This window comes from Carassius auratus, chromosome 10 (assembly GCF_003368295.1).
Source record: "Carassius auratus strain Wakin chromosome 10, ASM336829v1, whole genome shotgun sequence".
In the NCBI taxonomy this organism is placed as follows: domain Eukaryota; kingdom Metazoa; phylum Chordata; class Actinopteri; order Cypriniformes; family Cyprinidae; genus Carassius; species Carassius auratus.
In genome coordinates, this window is record NC_039252.1 from 3,131,606 (window position 1) to 3,150,537 (window position 18,932).

Consider the following 18,932-nt stretch of genomic DNA (forward strand, 5'->3'; position numbering starts at 1 on the left):
CATTTATTGCTAAATATTTAGGTATTACAGATATAGCCAGTGTTTGAGTGACCAAATCAAATGACAAAGCTTTTTTTGTCTCATTGGTAATAGCGACTCGTCTGATTGCTGAAGCTCTGTTCAGGATTATGGATAGTGTAGTTCTTTAAGTCTTTGTTTTATTAAATCACATCTCTAGAGAAGCATACTGTATACCAACAAACCTCAGAGCTCATAGTAAGTCTATAGTGAATTTCACTAAAACCTGTTGTCTTTCTTATCTAACCCTTGAGATTCACATCCATTTAATGCTCACTATTTGTGAAAATGTATTTCTTAAGTAATCTTAGATGAAATATGCAAGCCAAAGCTAGTACGTTAAAGAAGTTTTGAAAGAGCAACCTGTCAGAATTACCCTCTTAATTCTTCATTTTTTTTCTATTTAATAACCATAAGCCGATCTCATATATATCTGCTGAGGCTGACACACACACACACACACACACACACACACACACACACACACACACACACACACACACACACACACACACAAACCCCCTCTGACATTCCCAGCATAGTTCAGCTGTCTTCCAGACTCCTGCAGTCTAACAGAAGTGATGAAGGATACTCAGCCCTGCCTCAACCTAACTTAACCATGTGTGTGTGTGTGTATATAAACCTGCAAAAGACCGATATGCATGGAGATAAACTCCTTGTATATTTATATAACTTTATGTGCTTAAAGACAAAGTGTGTCATATTTGTCATTTTACATTTACTGAAACTAGTCTATCTGTGTCTCTATTTATGTGACACTCAGCGTGTTGTTGCCCTCGCAGCATCTGGAAGCAGTTAATCAGACAGACAGATGTAATTAACACATCTGAACCGGTTTGCTACATTTGGCCCTACTTTCTCTTTCAAAAGAGTGGCCCCCTGAAAGTATTTGGGCACTTAAGTTTTCACCCCCCAGCTCTTAATGCATCTTGTTTGCTTCTGGAGCATCAGTGAATGCTTGAATCTTTTTTAATAGTTGTGTTTGAGTCCCTCAAATGTCCTCAGTGTGAAAAGATGCATCTCAAAATCATAAAGTCACTGCTGGAAAGTGTTCAAATATGCAAAGATGCTGGAAAACTGAAGAATCTGCAGGATCTTAAAGATTTTTCTGAAGAACGCTGCTCAGTTTAACTGTTCAGAACAAACAAGGGACTCATGCACAACCATCACAAAACAGAAAGACAGTCGAGGATCATCAGGTAACAGAACACAGTGCTAAGAACCAAGGGTTCCCAAACTTTTGAGTGGGGTTATTTTAATAATTTCAGCATTTTTTTTTTGTCTTGTGGACTAAATGTTAATATCTTTTATGTACAATATCTTACTCAGGACAGTACTAAATAAAATATAACATGCATTTAGTATGATCTCTCTTATTTTTTGAAAAATACTCATATTTTCACAGATTCTGCAAGGGGTGCCCAAACTTTCGAGCCCCACTGTATATATATATATATATAAATGGTCTAAATGGTTCCATAAAGAACCTTTAACTAACATCTAAAGAACCTTTCTGTTTCACAAAAGGTTCTTTGTGGCAAACGAAGATTCTTCAGATTATAAAAAGGTAAGAAAGAGATGGTTCTTTTGACTGAATGGTTCTTTGTGGAATCAAACATGGTTCTTCTATGGCAGTGCATATAATCACCTTTATTTTTAAGAGTGTCTACGTTCTAAAAAATAAAGGTTCCTAAATTGTTGGTTCCCCAAAGACCCTTTCAGTGAATGGTTCTTAAAACCCCATCTTTGTCTCAGTGTGAAGAACTTTAAAAAAAATCTCAAGAACCTTTCTACATTATAAAGAATCCTTTGTGGAACAGAAAAGTTCCATGGATGTTAAAGGTTCTTCGTGAAACCTTAAATGCCAATAAAAACCTTTATTTTTAAGAGTATAAACTCTCACTGTACGTCAACAGTTAAGTTCTTTTTCCTGAGGGATTCCAGTCGAAACATCTCATGCAGCTGATACACAAATGAAACACAACTGAATCTCCTGAGCTATGAATGTGCAATCACTTTTCTCAGACTCGAATCTGAAACTACACTTTCTATATATTTAGGCCCATATGTCTAAACCCCTATTGCAAAGAGTTTTTTCTTACCTTTTTCATACTTTTCCAAATTTGTAAACGGATTTCTGCCACCAAATCACAGATCCTTTACATGAAAAAGAAACCTCAGTACAGACTAGAAGTCCTGAGTGTCCCGTTGTCAAAGCTGAGTCCTCCAACACCTCAAACTATAAGCCTTTGAGGAAACCCAGTGAAACCCTGCCCAGGACAACACAACGGAGGGCTTTTCCTGGCCACTGCTTCCACCCCCGCCCCTTTCCTCATGTGTGTGTGTGTGTGTGTGTGTGTCCCGCATGTGTGGTTTAAGAGTTAGGGGTGTGGTCTCTTCCTGTACTCACATAGAGAAGCGCTCTGTCAGAGCCGCCCTCCAAACGCCCTTCACTGACCTGGACCGAGGGAGTCTCCAGATTCCTCTAGTATGGCTTACACCTTACAAGAAAAGACGCAGTATGGCTGGGTGGACATCTGTCTTCTGGGTGGAACATTATTCACCGCTGACTCAAAAATGACTCCCTGACTGGATTCTCTTACTCATATTAGATAAGTTAACAAGTTTTGGAAGTTGATAAAGATAGAATTTTACCACGTCACAGCAAAAACATGCTATTGGAAATATGCTATTTCTAAAGCTTTATTTCTATAGTTTAATATATTACAAAATTAATATAAACATTTGTTTAAAATATAACAAATTGAAATACTTTAAGGCAGGCTGCATTCAAGTGTTTCCAAACCCGATATTGCAAGAATTTGAACGTACTGCACAAATTGATATTTTTAATGAATTTATATTGAAAATTTCATAGCTATGTTTCTTAGCACACTGTGTTTAAAATTTAAACTCGTTTTCACGACAATGCGTCTAAACACACTTAAGTAAACTTTTAAAAAAGTGCACTTTTTAATATAAAATTAAAGATTCCTTTAAAGTCCTTTAAATAAAGCACACTTATTTTGATGTGTCGGCTAACATAAAGCACAAGTTAAGTATATATCAGAGTATCATTTTAACTGTTGTGTTATTCAATATTTCAACATTTAAAGTTAATATATTTTAAATGTACAAAATTTCTACAGAATTACAAAGGTGCGATTACAAATGTAATTACAATTAATAAAAAAAATAAAACATGACAAACAAGTTTCAATAGAAACAAATGCTTAAAAAGTACAAATTTTCTTAAAAAAAAAAAATTAAAACATTGAAACATTTTATAAACACACATGCATTTACAATGAATTTAATGTTCATTTTAAATTTTTGTAATGTAAATTTTTGTTATGTTTTTTATACAATGTTAATTTAACACAAATGTAATGTTTAACACAGATAACTTTTGCTGCATTGTCATTATATATTCCCATATCATTAGACATTGCTTAGCTAAATAACGTGAAATGTGACTGGATAATAATGGCCTGACCAATAAACCTTAGAACAGGAAAGGTCTTTTATTCAGAAAAATGCATTTAAGTAAGTGTTACAAATGTCTGCTGGCATGGAAATCAAATGAACGAGGATGTAAATCAAAAGAGTATTTTAATTATCACGGGAGAAAAGGGTAAATCCAACACAAATCTTTATACATCAGAACATCACATCAGGAGAAGTAACATTATTAACATCAATTGCGGACCAGGAGGAACTAAACAGACAGGGTATTTAAACGCCAGGAAAGTAATCAGGGGAATGGAAAACATGTGGGGATCAATCAATAAACAAAACGAGGAACGGGACATGACCAAAATAAGGATACAATAGAAACAGAAAGTCCACGATCTTGACAGTTCACCCCCTCCCGGAACGGTGTGTCCTCGCACTGAAAGAGATATTCCAGCAGAGGGAAGGTGGGGGTTCTGGAGGCGGGCGTGGGGCAGGCAAGGGACAGGCAATGGAGAGGAAGCATGGAGCATGGAACCAGGGTGGAGAGGATGGGAGGAGCCCGGAGTAAGAGAAGCCAGATGGTCATCCAGAGACCAGCCAGGATGCTGACCCTTGGTGGAGTCGACGGGAGGAGGAGCCATTGTAGAAGAGGAGCCGACAACACCAGGGGGTTGACTGACCGGGAGAGACTGACAGGTTGGAGCCAAGCAGACAGACAGCCAGGGTGAAGCAGAGGATTTGGAGGGCCAAGGAGGAGCAGAAGGTTCAAGCAAGCAAGGCGCAGCCGGGCCCCTGGAAGACCGCTGCGGAGCCGGATTGACTGAGGATGGAGGCGGAACATGAGGGAAGGAGGAGCCTGACAGAGCTGGAGGGATGGAGTGACGAGGCGAAACCAGAGGAATGGAGTCCGGAGGTGGCAGATGGTCGATGACTGACCAAGGTGGAGCCCGAGGGATGAGGAAACCCGGTGGAGCTGGTGAGATGCCGGGCCACGGCGGAGACGAGGGAGCTAAGAGCCAAGGCGGAGCCACTGGGTCGAAGGACCGAAGTGGAGTCTAGGGCTCGGAGGCTGGGTAAGCTGCGGGACTGACTGGCACCAACAGAGATGAGGTTGAGGAACTGGCTGGTCTAGGAGGAGGTGCGAGAAAGAGACTGGGAGGAAACACAGGAGGATCAGGGTAGGACAGAACCAGCAGGGAAACAGGAGATTCAGGACTGGACGGAAACAGCAGGAATGGAGCAGAGGAACTGACTGGTCTAGGAGGAAGTGGGAGAGGGAGGAACACAGGGAACACAGGAGGATCAGGGCTGGACAGAACCAGCGAAGACACAGGGGACTTGGGTAATACCTCACTGAACCAGTCTATAAGGTCCATTTGAAAAATGTCCATTTATCCCTCTACATAATTTTCAGAAACCAGTTTCAGCTCACTCTCAGTTGTAGGAGTGTGGGCAGGGCTCTCCTCCATGCCCTCGATGCTCACTAGCAATTCCACGACGCACGGTGTTGTCGGCTAACACACCTGGTCAGACCCTGCTAGTGGCTCAGGCACTTTGGCGACGATCGGCTCCGTCGTGTTGAGCTCTCCATCTGCGTTGGGCTCAGGGAGTTTCTCTGTGCAGCGGGATGATGGCTGGCTGGTCTCTGGTTTGGGAGTGGGGCTGGAGATATCCTCCTCAGCGGGGCCGACGGTGAACGGGGATCCGTTATTCACCAGCTCCCACTCCACGAAGGCAGCAAAATCCTCTCTGTGACCGTTCGCTGGCAGGCGTGTGTTACTCCGCTCGCTCAGGCCGGTGTAATAAAAAGAGCGAGCAGTCTGGGAAGTTGGTAAGGCATGCCAGATTGATAAAGTCCCTGGTGTGGTTCTCCAGCGAACGGTCGAGTTGCTCCAGGCACAGGTGTCGGACTGCCGGGATAGCCATTCCGGGAGAGGGAGAAAGCAAAAGCAAAAAGAACTAAAATTGCCGCTAAACTCACTGTTTGGGTCCGCGATTCTGTTACAAATGTCTGCTCGCTTGGTAATCAAACGAACGAGGAGGATGTTAATCAAAATAGTATTTTAATTATTACGGGAGAAAAGGGTAAATCCAACACAAATCTTCAACCATCAGAACTTCAGGACACCACATCAGGAGAAATAGCATTATTAACATCAATCGCGGACCAGGAGGAACTAAACAGACCGGGTATTTAAACACATGGACAGTAATCAGGGGAATGGAAAACATGTGGGGTTAAATCAATGAACAAAACGAGGAACGGGACATGTCCAAAATAAGGAAACACAATAGAAACAGAAGGTCCATGATCGTGACAGTAAGATCCTAAGTATTACAATTGCGTGTGAGTAAAGTACAAATCCTTGCAATTAATATTAATTATGGTAATCAGGTAAACTAACTGAAGTATTTTACACTCCCAGGTCTCTTGCAGCTCTTATTATAATCAGTCACATGACATTTATGGCTCAGGTTATTGGCTCATGTACTACCTATGAGCAAATATGGCACATTTCAAGTATTTTTCTTATCACAAATACACAAGTGAGCACTGGAAAGCAGGGAGAAGAGCGCAGGTACCAAACTGAGTCATTACTCTATAGGCCCTTTACCAATAATCCTAAGCCAGACTCACACAATTCACAGCAACCAAACCATCCCATAAACAAAATAATTACAATGTGATTTGTGTTCACTTTCTCAGTTTCTAATCAGCCCTGTTGTGCTCGTTTCAGGAATTTACTCACAAAAGCTAGCAAGTACTATTTGTATGTCTTATCAGGTCGTGTAGTACACATTGTGAATTTATGGGTAAATGATTAAATAGATCTCTATAGTTATTGTTTTCACTGAAATCTCAAAATAGAAGTTAGCACAGTACGTCCCTGACGAAATCCTGGTGAGATTTCGCTGTAGTAACACTATAATGTCCTTGTGCCAACAAGGGCCTTTAAAAATGGGACTACAATAGAAATACAGATAAGAGCAAAAGAGATTCAGGCAAGATTGCTGTGAGAATTGAATGCCACTCAGTCATACAAGGCTGCAAAGGAGACGTTGTGCTAATAATAACATCACATGCTTGGTTCTCTTCAGAGATAGACAAAGACTGCAGTAAAACCTTCATCTGAACCCAGAAACAACAGTCATATCAATAATAAAGAGTTTTTACTGTTTTGCAGTATGTATTTAACCACTTCACATAGCTATCTTAAATTAAATTAAATTGATGATTTATCCAAAGTGACTTACAGTGCATTTAGGTTAGTTTTTTTTTTTACCTAACGTGCGTTCCCTGGGAATCAAACCCACAACCTTGCACTGCTAACGCAATGCTCTACCATTTCATAATTTCTTGGGAAATATATTAAAATATTACTCAAAGGAGTATGTGTGATATTGCTCAAAACAGTAACAGGTTGTGGTGGGGGTTTTTGTTCATTTCTCCTTCTTTAGAGTTGGAAGGTGTCTGTAAGGAATGGCTGAAACGGAAGTGTGTTTTAATGGAGGATGTTGGTAGCAGTGGTCTGGGGTGTGTCATCCTCTGTTAGAGAGCTCCTTCCTCCCACAGTCCGTGTGTCATTGTGGATCAAGAATAATAATAATGCAGAGTTCTGTGTGCTGTTTTCGGTATTTTGTGTCATGCTTTAAGCTTCAAATAATTTGCTAATATAGCTGCAGTCAAGCTACCTTATTGAAAAAGTGTTCTATGGAAGCCAATTTCTTTTAATTATGACATAAAAATAATAATAATGACATAAAAGTTGTAATTATGACCTACCAAGTAATATTGATGATATAAAAAGTTGAAAATATGACATTAGAAGTCAAAATAATATGATTCTAAGATATAAAATGCGAAAAAGTAAACGTCATATTTATAATATACAAAGCTGAAATTGACAAAAGTAAAAAAATTATAAAATACTAAATCATATTTAGGAGGTAATAATGTGACAAAATAATATGTGACCCTGGACCACAAAACCTGTCGTAAAGGGATACTCCACTTCAAAATGAAAATTCAGTCATCAGTCACTTACCCCCATGTCGTTCCAAACCCGTAAAAGATTTGTTCTTCTTCAGAACACAATTTAAGATATCTTGGATGAAAACTGGGAGGCTTGTGACTGTCCCATTGACTGCCAAGTAACTTACACGGTCAAGGTCCAGATAAATGTGAAAGATATCATCAGAATAGTCCATCTGCCATCAGTGCTTCAACCGTAACGTTATGAAGCAACGAGAACACTTTTTGTATGAGAAGAAAACAAAAATAATGACTTTATTTGACAATTCGTCTCCTCTGTGTCTGTCCGCATCACTGTAGCGACATTTTAGAGAAAATGAGCTGAACGCAAACAGTGTACAGATTGTTCAAATTGTTGAATAAGGTTGTTATTTTTGTTTTCTTTGCGCACAAAAAGTATTCTTATCGCTTCATAAAATTCAGATTGAACCACTTATGGCAGATGTAGTATTCTGACGATATCGTTCATACTTTTCCGGACCGTAACACTGTTATTTACTTGGCAGTCTATGGCAGGTTTTTCAACCTTTTAGGACATGCGCCCCCCCAAGTTTGTCTAATTTCACTCGCGCCCCCCACACCATATTCACACCTAATTACTTTATTAACATTATCATAAATGCAAATATCCATTAAAGCTAATAAAGCAGCTAAAAAATTTTTTTTTTCGTTTAGAAATGCACTGATCCGTTCACATCAATTTGATATTATCTTTACTTTTATGTTCACACAAAACAACCGACTGTGCTTACAAGGATACTTGTAAGAGACAACCAGTTGTCACTGACAAATGTCAAGAGTGCGTTATTGTAGCGTGAAAGTACATTAATACAATGCTCGAGCACGAATCTCTCCGCTCATGCGCAAATTTCCTTTGCTCTCGCTCAAACCAGGGGTGCACGCTCAGATATACACTGCTCTCGCCCGGAGAAATTGCGCGCACCTAAAACGTGTCTCTCCTGTGTCCTGTGCACGTTCAGATCTTTCTGTGCTCATGCGCCATAGATATTAATTATTTTCGCACCTGAATTAAACATCGTCAAAGGTTATGATAAACTTTTAAAAAGTAGTCTCAAAACAGATTTGTGCAGGGCCTTTCCTTGATTTTTTTTATATTTTTGTATTTTTGTTTTAACATAAACTGGTTAATGTAGCTACTTTGTTTTACTACATCTCTTTTTTTGTTTGTATTTAGGTTTATGCAGTTTTTGCCATTTCCATGCCTCGCACGTCCGGTTTTGTGCGAGAGCAAAGAAAATCCGCACATGAGTGTAGAGATTTGCGCTCGCACATTGCATTAATGTGCTTTCGCGCTACAATAATGCGCACCCGACATTTGTCAGTAAATCAACGCCATAAAAAATGCATTATCACAGCACATGAGTACTGCACTGAGATGTCTTGGGCTTAAAATTACTTTAGTGTTCAAACTGACAAGACTTAAAACACGAATGAAAAACTTTCTTTAGGAAGCAGCACTGGCCTGATCGTTAAGATAGTTTTTGGGAGCTAAGGTGATAGATCGGGGACTGAAACCCACCTAAAAATGGTTTAGAACCGCCCCTGCATAGTGTGCGTAATTATACGGCAACATAAATATATAACCAGTTTACTTGATTCAGTTTGATTGCTGAGCGTGTTTCTGAGAAAAAAAAAAAGATAATTTGTGGTTGGTTTTCTGAAACGGCTAACCGTAAATCATCTTACACTGTCATTAAGCGTGACTGATACTCGAGTCTACTCTGCTCTACCTGTTGACTAGCAGTGGGAGTCAGATTGCCCCCTAGTGGATGGCTAACGATTTGGTAACTTTTTAAGATTAAGAACTTTTAAGATAGAACTTATATTCATGAATCCTCAAGGGAATGTCTGAATTTACTGATGCTCGCGCCCCCCTTGACAGGTGCCGGCACCAATATTTAGATTTTTTTGGCACCCTCAAAATCCAGATTTTCAAATAGTTGCATCTCTGCCAAATATTGTCCTATCCTAATAAATCATACATCATTTCGAAAAATTGACACTTAAGATATTCACACTTAAGGGTCATATATGATTATTACAATATCATATTTTATATGATTCTAAGTCTTGAAGTTACAATTATGATAAAAAGGTAACATTATTTTTCATATTTATAATATAAAAAAGTTTAAACTGACATAAAAGTCGAATTAGGTCAAATTTGAGATGAAATGTCGCAATGACAAAAGTCAAAATTCTGGAATACTAATTAGATTTGTGAGATGAAAAGCAAAATGACAATATGAAAAGTCAAAGTAAGGCATAAAATACTATCATATTCTTGAAATGAAAAGTAATGAAATCTTGCAAGAAATATTAATCAGGATATTCTAAGCTGTAACTAAAAAGTTGAAAGTCACAGAAATGTGTAAACTATAAGATACTATTTGAAACAAAAGCTGAAATTGACATAAAAAGACATTATAATATTGTGAAATTATGGAATACTAAATTAAAATTATGAAATAAAAGTCAGTAGGTCAAAGATCAAATTAAATGCTCTTAATTACTTTCCAACACCAGCTAAGCCTAAAATCCTTTCAAATACATGCACAAAACTGAGTGTCAGTTAGGAAAGTTGGCAACATACAGGTCATTTCAGGTTTCATGTGCCTGCCAAACAGCTGTCAGATACTGCAAATGGCAGTCAAGATAAATGGCAGCTCTCTTCAGATATAACAGACCTCCTAGAGTGAGGCTAATATACTATTAAATGACAACATTCATTCCAACCTCAGACATAAAAGCAATTCAAAGCCACTCATAATAGCCATTACTATCTTATTTATAGTTCGAGGACCGAAAAAATAAATCTTTTTAAACTATTCTCAGAAGGCTGTTGTAAACAGTCTTACTCAATGCCTCCACAATGCAACAGAAACTACTGAGATTAACCTCACAGTTGCACCTCAAGAGCTTGCAGAACCTTAAAGATCCAGGACTGTCCATGAATGGAAGTGGGAATGACAAAAACAAAGCCTGATTAAATGTCCGTCAGTTTACATGAGAGAAAAATGCTTTGTAGCTTTTTAAAGAAAGCTGTAGAATTGAGGTCAAATCGATCAATGTGTTCAGGACACCTTCAACTTCTACCTTTAGTTGACATGATTTGCATTAATAATAAGTGTTCCTAAAATGTTTACAAACACATTAGGCATAAATGTTTAGCAATTCATAAATACATGTGCTTTTACTATTAACAACTTTTTCATGTTTTCAGGAAACATTAATAACTCCTTTATTACTGGTTCAAATCAGATTAGTGTCATTGTTTGTATGCATAGATATTTGTGCGTAACATTTAAAGGTACAAAATGTATTTTTTTCTGCATGTTTGAGCATCTAAAAGCATTGATATTATTATGATGTTTCAGTTATATACATTTTTAATTGTTACATTATCAAAATAATAATTAATAATTAATAAATAATAGTAGAAGTCTCTATAAAAACTTCGTACAAATTAAGGATTTTTTGAGCAAGTTTAATAAATTTGATGTGATTGCTCTGTCAGAGACTTGGCTTGATAATGAGAAAGCACAAGATGTAGAATTGGATGGATATAATTTGTTGACGATTAACAGAGTTAACAAAAAAGGAGGAGGAGTTGCTTTATATGTTGACACAGGGTTAAAATGTAGTTTGATTAAAAGTATGTCATGGACTATAGAAAACATTCTGGAATGCTTAACCATAGAAATCGACTTTGAAAGATCTAAAAATATAATAATTAGTTGTGTGTAGAACACCAGGAACATGTATTGATACATTTATGAATAGATTAGTAGGTGTGTTAAATAAATGGAATGAGAACAAGTTACAAATTATATGTGGAGATTTTAACATTGATTTGTTAAATCCAAATGGACATAAAAGAACATCTGATTTTATTGATACAATGTATAGTAAGGGTATATTTCCGGTGATTACAAAACCAAGTAGAATAACATCAGACACTGCTACACTAATTGATAATATATATACAAATGAAATTGGAGGGGAAACTGTAGGAGGATTATTTATAAATGATGTGACTGATCATCTCCCAGTTTTTGCGATCTTTCAAAGATTTTTTACAAAACCAAATGAAAAAAGGACAAACAATGTTAAAATGATTCGACATAGAACACCAGAAGCCATTGCTGCTCTTGGGGAGGATTTAAAGAAACTTAATTGGAGTGAGGTTTATGAAAATGAAGATCCTAATAGAGCCTATGATGCTTTTTTAACCATACTGATTGAAAAATATGAAAAACATTGTTTTTTCAAGAAGTTTGTAAGGAAGCGAAAAAATGTGGACAAACCATGGATTACAAATGGAATAGAGAAGGCATGTAAAAAGAAGAATGCATTATACAGGAAATTTATTACAACAATGACAAAACAAGCTGAAAATAATTATAAAATTTATAAAAATAAATTAGTAAGTATTATAAGAATTAGTAAAAAGGACTATTATCATACATTATTGAACAAGTATAAGAGTAATACTAAAAAAACAGGGGAAGTACTTAATAGTATAATAAAAACAAATAGAGGAAAAGTAGATTACCCTAATTATTTTGTAAATTATGAATCAGGAATTATAAATAAAGTGTATGACATTGTCAATACATTTAATGAGTATTTTGTAAATGTTGGTTATAAGTTAGCACAAGAGATTGTGGAGCAGAGAAATGAGGAAAGGCCAGATGAAGTAGATATCCCTAGTAATATCCATTCAATATTTATTAGGGGAACTCATGAAATGGAAATACTTGATATTGTTAATAATTGTAAGAATAAAAAATCAACTGATTGTAATGATATTGACATGTCATTATTAAAAAATATCATAGAATATATAGTAAAACCATTTACATATATTTGTAATCAATCATTTTTAACAGGTATATTTCCAAATAAAATGAAAATAGCTAAAATTATTCCTATCTTTAAAAGCGGTGATAGACATCTTTTTTCCAATTACAGACCAATTTCTCTGCTTTCCCAGTTCTCAAAAATTTTGGAAAAACTATTTGTGTGTAGGCTAGACAACTTCATAGACAAACATAAACTATTGAGTGAACATCAGTATGGTTTTAGAGCAAATAGGTCAACTTCAATGGCAGTGATGGAAATGGTTGAAGAGATTTCCACTTCAATGGATAATAATGAATATACTGTGGGGGTCTTCCTGGATTTAAAAAAAGCTTTTGACACTATTGATCATGGTCGATTAATGAGGAAACTGGAAAGATATGGTATAAGAGGCAAAGCCTATTTTTGGTTAAAAAGTTACCTTGATGACAGATATCAATTTGTCCAAATAAATGATGTTAGATCAGATTTAATGAAAGTAACTTGTGGTGTTCCACAGGGCTCGGTGTTAGGCCCCATAATGTTTGTACTGTATATAAATGATATTTGTCAAGTGTCAAAAATATTAAAAATGGTTTTGTTTGCTGATGACACTCATTTATATTGTTCAGGGAAAAATTTGGAACAGCTTCTGAATACAGTGGAAATTGAATTGATGATCTTAAAAAAATGGTTTGATGATAATAGATTGTCATTGAATTTAAGTAAAACAAAGTTCATAATATTTGGTAATCGAAAGAGTATTAATAAAGTTAAAATTAGGATTAACAATGAGGAAATAGATAGAGTATATGAAAATACATTTCTAGGTGTTATAATAGATCATAAATTAAGTTGGAAACCACATATTAATTATGTAAAAAGAAAAATGTCACAATCCATTGCAATATTACATAAAACTAAACATATTCTGAATGAAAATTCATTATATATTTTGTATTGTGCGCTCATAGTTCCATACATGATATATTGTGTGGAGGTTTGGGGACATGCATATAAAACCAATGTAAATCCAATATATATGTTACAAAAAAGAGCAATAAGGATTATAAAGCATGTTGACTATCACGAGCCAACTAATCAATTGTTTAGTAACTTAAATGCTTTAAAAATTTTTGATCTAGTAAATTTCTACACTGTACAGACAATGTATAAAGTCTACAATAATTTGCTTCCAAACTGTATCCAGAGGCTGTTTGAAATAAGAGAAAGTCAGTATGGAATAAGAGGAATGCATATGTTTAAAAAAAAAATAAGGGTTAGAACTAATACAAAAAATAGATGCATATCTGTCAAAGGGGTTAATCTTTGGAATAATTTGCATACGGAATTAAAATTGTGTAATTCACTTTGTAAATTCAAGAAAATGTTTAAAAACAAGGTGGTTAATGATTATTTAATTTAACGGGTATTATAATTTATTTTATTTTCTTTTTTCTTTATATACTTTGTATATGTGTGCCTTGTAGAAAGGACAAAATTAATTCAGCTTTCAGAGGAGCTGGTTTGAAACCAAGAAGATCAGATCCCTGTAGACCCTGTAGACTGAAACAACAATGTATTTAGAGACAAGGAGGTGAGGAAGACAATAAAACCCAGGACACTGTGCTTAACACCCTGTCACCGCCCTGCCTAAAATATGACCTCTAATCTATGGGAAGACATTTGGAAGAGGGTCATCTGGATATTGTCAGCCAAACCCAAGGGTAAAATGGGAAAATCAACACCCTCAACAAAAACAAGTATGGTTTTGTGAAACTCGTTGAACTGTTTCAATTAGCCTTAGTACTTACAACTAGTAGAGCTGATTGGAAAACAGCTTACTGTCCTCAAATTAACCTGGCTTAAAGGCCATTAAAAATGGCACCAACCCCAGTTAGTGAAAGCTGAATTACAGTGGCTTAATGGCTTATGTCCATTACTCAGGGGATGTCCGTACACTGACACTTATACACCTCACAGGCTTGCCCAGACATCATGGAATAAAGGTCAAGGGAGCATAACTGACTTAAACCAACCTATTAGAGATAGGCCAATAATTCTAATTGTATTCTAAAATCTTCTCAACCACACCAAACTTTAAACAAGTAAAATTCATTCAGTGGCTATAACCTAGACAACCTAAACACCTAGTTTCTAATCATACAAGTTATCATACACACACACAAACACAATTTGATGTATTTTTAATAAAAGATAAGAATAATTCATTGAGAATAATATTCATTGAGAATAATAAATTAATTATTCATGACATACTCTTAGACTGACTACAAAATTATACTAGCATTCAGGGAAAAGCCTCAGGATGGTTTAGATCCCACTTGTCTGACCATTTACATAGTATCTTTGTAAATAAGGAATTATAAGTTATATATTGTAAGTATACAATTATTATAAGTTAATGCCAGTAAAGTATGGAGTGCCTCAAGGATCTGTTTTAGGCCCTCTGCTTTTCTCAGTATACTGTACATCCAGCCCCTTAAAAAATATTATTAGAAAACAAGGGTTAATTTTCCATTGTTATGCTGATTATACCCAGCTATATATATCAGATACATTTTTTCATATCATTCTATTTCTAAATTATCTATTTGAACAGAATGTGTTAAGGATATAAAAGATTAGATGATCAGAAATTTCTCCTATTAAATTCAGATATTACTTATTAGACCAAAAACCTGCACACCTAAGAATAAAGTCTGCATTTAGAAGCTCCGCTGAATAAAATGTAGAAATAATTCAAAGTAACACTTTTTTTTCTCTGTAGTCCACTTTACCCTGGACCTCAAGCAACATGGATTGTGTGCCTCTCCTCTCTTCCTCCAGACTCTGGGACCCTGATTGCAAAATTTACTTTCATCAAAATACATAACTTTGGACCACTCAGCAGCAGTCCAGTCCTTTTTGTCTGTAGCCCAGGCAAGATGCTTCTGACGCTGTCTGTTGTTCATGAGTGTCTTGACATGAGGAAAGCGACAGCTGAATGTCTTGCATACGTTTGTGCGTAGTGGTTCTTGAAGCATTGACTCCAGCTGCAGTCCACTCTTTGTGAATCTCCCCCACCTCTCCAGGGTGTGCTTATCCCTATTGCTTGTACACTTTTTTCTACCACATCTTTTCCTTCGCTTCTCTTCTCTATTTAATGTGCTTGGACACAGAGCTCTGTGAACAGCCAGCCAGCCTCTTTTGCAATGACCTTTTGTGTCAATGGTCGTTTTTTGGACAACTGTCAGGTTAGCAGTCTTCCCCATGATTGTGTAGCCTACAGAACTAGACTGAGAGACCATTTAAAGGCTTTTGCAGGTGTTTTGAGTTAATTAGCTGATTAGAGTGTGGCACCAGGTGTCTTCAACATTAAACCTTTTCTCAATATTCTAATTTTCTGAGATACAGAATTTGGGATTTTCCTTAGTTGTCAGTTATAATCATCAAAATGAAAATAAATAAACATTTGAAATATATCTGTCTGTGTGTAATGAATGAATATAATATACAAGTTTCACTTTTTGAATGGCATTAGTGAAATAAATCAACGTTTTGATGATATTCTAATTATATGACCAGCACCTGTATACAGCTCGATAAGGCTAGTCTTAGAGTGAACTTCTAAGCATGGCATTTCCAGTGTGGCCCTCAAACTCTTGGTTAACCTGCTTTCCAAGCCCAGCGGGAGAAGAGAAATAGAGCACATCCTCTACTCTAAATTTGGCATCCAGGTTGCAGGCAGAGCTGTGATGTGGTAAACCCTGCTTTGTTTTATGGACAATTTCTCTAGAAAAAGAAACAGCTAGGCTGCATTTTCAACTTAATTATATGTCTAAATGTTATTGTGATCTCAACTAAAATAGACAAGAGTGATACATGATGAACATCATGACATGTTTTGTTCATCTATTTGACTTGAATGCATTGAAAAATGTCATTGGTGTTGCTCATAACACAATGATACTAGACAGCAGTGCCAAACATTTTTGCTATAAAGATCTTACAGCCAGAATGCAGAACAAGTTTGTTCAGTGATCATTTTCAACAAGCTATTAACACTATTTTTGTCTTTACATATTACTCATTCAATGTAAAATTGTTCTAAATGTTGCAAAGCTTCCTCATCCACAATTGAACTCATTTGCAATCGTCTCAACAATCACAGCATCAGACAACCCTCAGCTGATCCTTGCTCCTCAAAAAAACTTCAAAGACTACAAAACTGGAGGTACAGCGCCAAGTCCATGTTAAGCTCTAAAATAAAAAGGTCTTACCTTTGGGCTTTTTTCCAAAGTGAGGCAGAGGACCTGCCAAGGTGCTGTGTATTTCAACATACTTATAAAGGTTCCTTGATTCACTAGACTACACAATAAAACAGCAATCAGTGCTCTCACATTCTTTCATTCGATGTTTATTCCTCCTTAATTATGGCCAGAGACCTCCTCAACGTTCATTTGGAAAAAACAAATAAAATCAGAAGCGTATGCACAGAGAGTAACATTCCTCTCTACTGCCGATTATAGCAGCGCCTATCCAAGTAAAGTCATCCCCGAGGGCTTTTCATCTGAAAATGAGCTTAACATCAGAACCAATTATATGGCTCTCCTATCTGATAGGTGAGAGCCGTCATTTTCTTCTCTCCATTTGCTCTTGAAGCTGTTGTATAAGTGCACTCGATAACTCTCTCAAAATGAAGGACAAAATAATGACAAAGAATAAAACGTCAATTATGCGAGTCAAAGTGCTCTTCATTCAGGAACTTTTGAACAGAACCGCAGAAAGCCCCAAAGTCATTGATGTCATTCTTGACGCAGTTGATCCCTACAGCACTGCCTTACTGAACAGAGCAATACTAGGTTATATTAAGTCAATATGTAAACAATCTTTACTTTATAATGGATGCTCTGGTAGTAATGAAAATTCTGTATATATATATATATATATATATATATATATATGTATATGAAATGGAAAAGGAGAGGAGCATCATGCAAAGAAGGAGTTTGGAAAAATTAATCGTTAAAGGGGGGGTGAAATGCTCGTTTTCACTCAATATCCTGTTAATCTTGAGTACCTATAGAGTAGTACTGCATCCTTCATAACTCCAAAAAGTCTTTAGTTTTATTATATTCATAAGAGAAAGATAGTCTGTACCAGAAAAAAAAAAACACGACCGGCTGGAGGCGTGACGTGTGGGCGGAGCTAAAGAATCACGAGCGCCAGTAGGCTTTTGCGTTGAGAGCGTTTGGAAGCTGTGACATTACCGTGAGGAAAAACACATCATCCAAAACAAACCATGGCTTACAGTCAGATTCAGCCGTTTATTTATGATCCAGAATCAGATCCCGAGGCTGAAACTGAACGAGAGCAGCAGCAGCAACGACTCGCTCCGAGCGGGGCTCGAACCCGGGTCGCCTCTGGCATGGGAGGCGGACGCACTAACAAGGATGCAGAGATATTTGAAGCAGTTTTACTCACCGCCTGCGGTTCCAACACACGATCGTGACCCTTTTTCGTTGGGATTGCATCATCCTTAAGAAATAAACGATACGCAAATCCGGCGTCAAACTGGGACTTGTTTGTAAAACAAGCATCTTCGAAATGCAGGGAACAAACACAAACACTTGCACAACTCCGTTGATGCTCTGTAAAAATAAACTCCATCCACTGGTCTCTTAATGCTGTTTCTCTTTTGGTAATCTGTGCAGGGTTGTCTTGCCCTGGCAACCAAAAACACACTCCTTTTGTGACATTTCGCGACGCTCTCGCTCTGATCAGTGAAGTCTGTTGTGCTCTCAGTGCTCTGCTATACGGGAGCGCGCTCTTCCGGGAGAAGTGCCTCAGGACCCATATAAGGAAATTACGCTCCATCTAACGTCACACAGAGCCATACTCGAAAAAAACTTTCAGAAACTTGTGACAAACCGGAAGGAGTTTTTTGGGAACAAAAATACTCCTTCAAACGTTCAACTTAATTTTTGAAACTTTGTCCATGTTTAGCATGGGAATCCAACTCTTTAACAGTGTAAAAAACTCAGTATGCATGAAATAGCATTTCACCCCCCCTTTAAGTGAATCGCTGGGAGTTGTTGAGCAAATCAGGTAAAAAGAAATGCATATTATAAGAAAATTAAAGTGTTTTTTGACCTTGCATGCATGTTGGGGACTCCGAAAACAAAAATACGAACCTTTAATTACCCATAATAGGGGCACTTTAACACTTTCATGGTGGATAATATTATCAATGCATCCTCTCTACACTCTAAAAATAACTAAATATTTGTATATATATATATATATATATATATATATATATATATATATATATATATATATATATATATATATACACTCCTTTTTCAATAAAAAAAGTTTTTGTGTTGCATCGTGGGATTATTGTTCTTTCAGTCACGAAAGATATTTTTCACACAGTTTTGTATATCTGTGTTTTTATCGAATTTTCAAATATGTTTTTGTGTCAATTTGAAGATTGTAATTTTGTTGTTCTCCTCGTAGCTGGCTGGTTTGGTTC

General features: G+C 36.7%; 1 protein-coding gene across 6 annotated transcripts in view; it reads right to left on the reverse strand.

The window, feature by feature from the left end:
- LOC113109573 (A-kinase anchor protein 2-like) overlaps window positions 1-18,932 on the reverse strand; it is a 97,684-nt gene that overhangs the window by 18,343 nt on the left and 60,409 nt on the right. The window contains exon 1 of one of the 6 annotated variants that reach the window (XM_026273222.1): window positions 2,142-2,383. The exons of the other annotated variants lie outside the window; for them this stretch is intronic. Within the exon in view, the coding sequence (XP_026129007.1) occupies window positions 2,142-2,150 (9 nt within the window). The 5' untranslated portion in view covers window positions 2,151-2,383. Of the gene's footprint in view, window positions 1-2,141; window positions 2,384-18,932 lie in introns of those variants that run through there. 6 annotated transcript variants of the gene reach the window in all.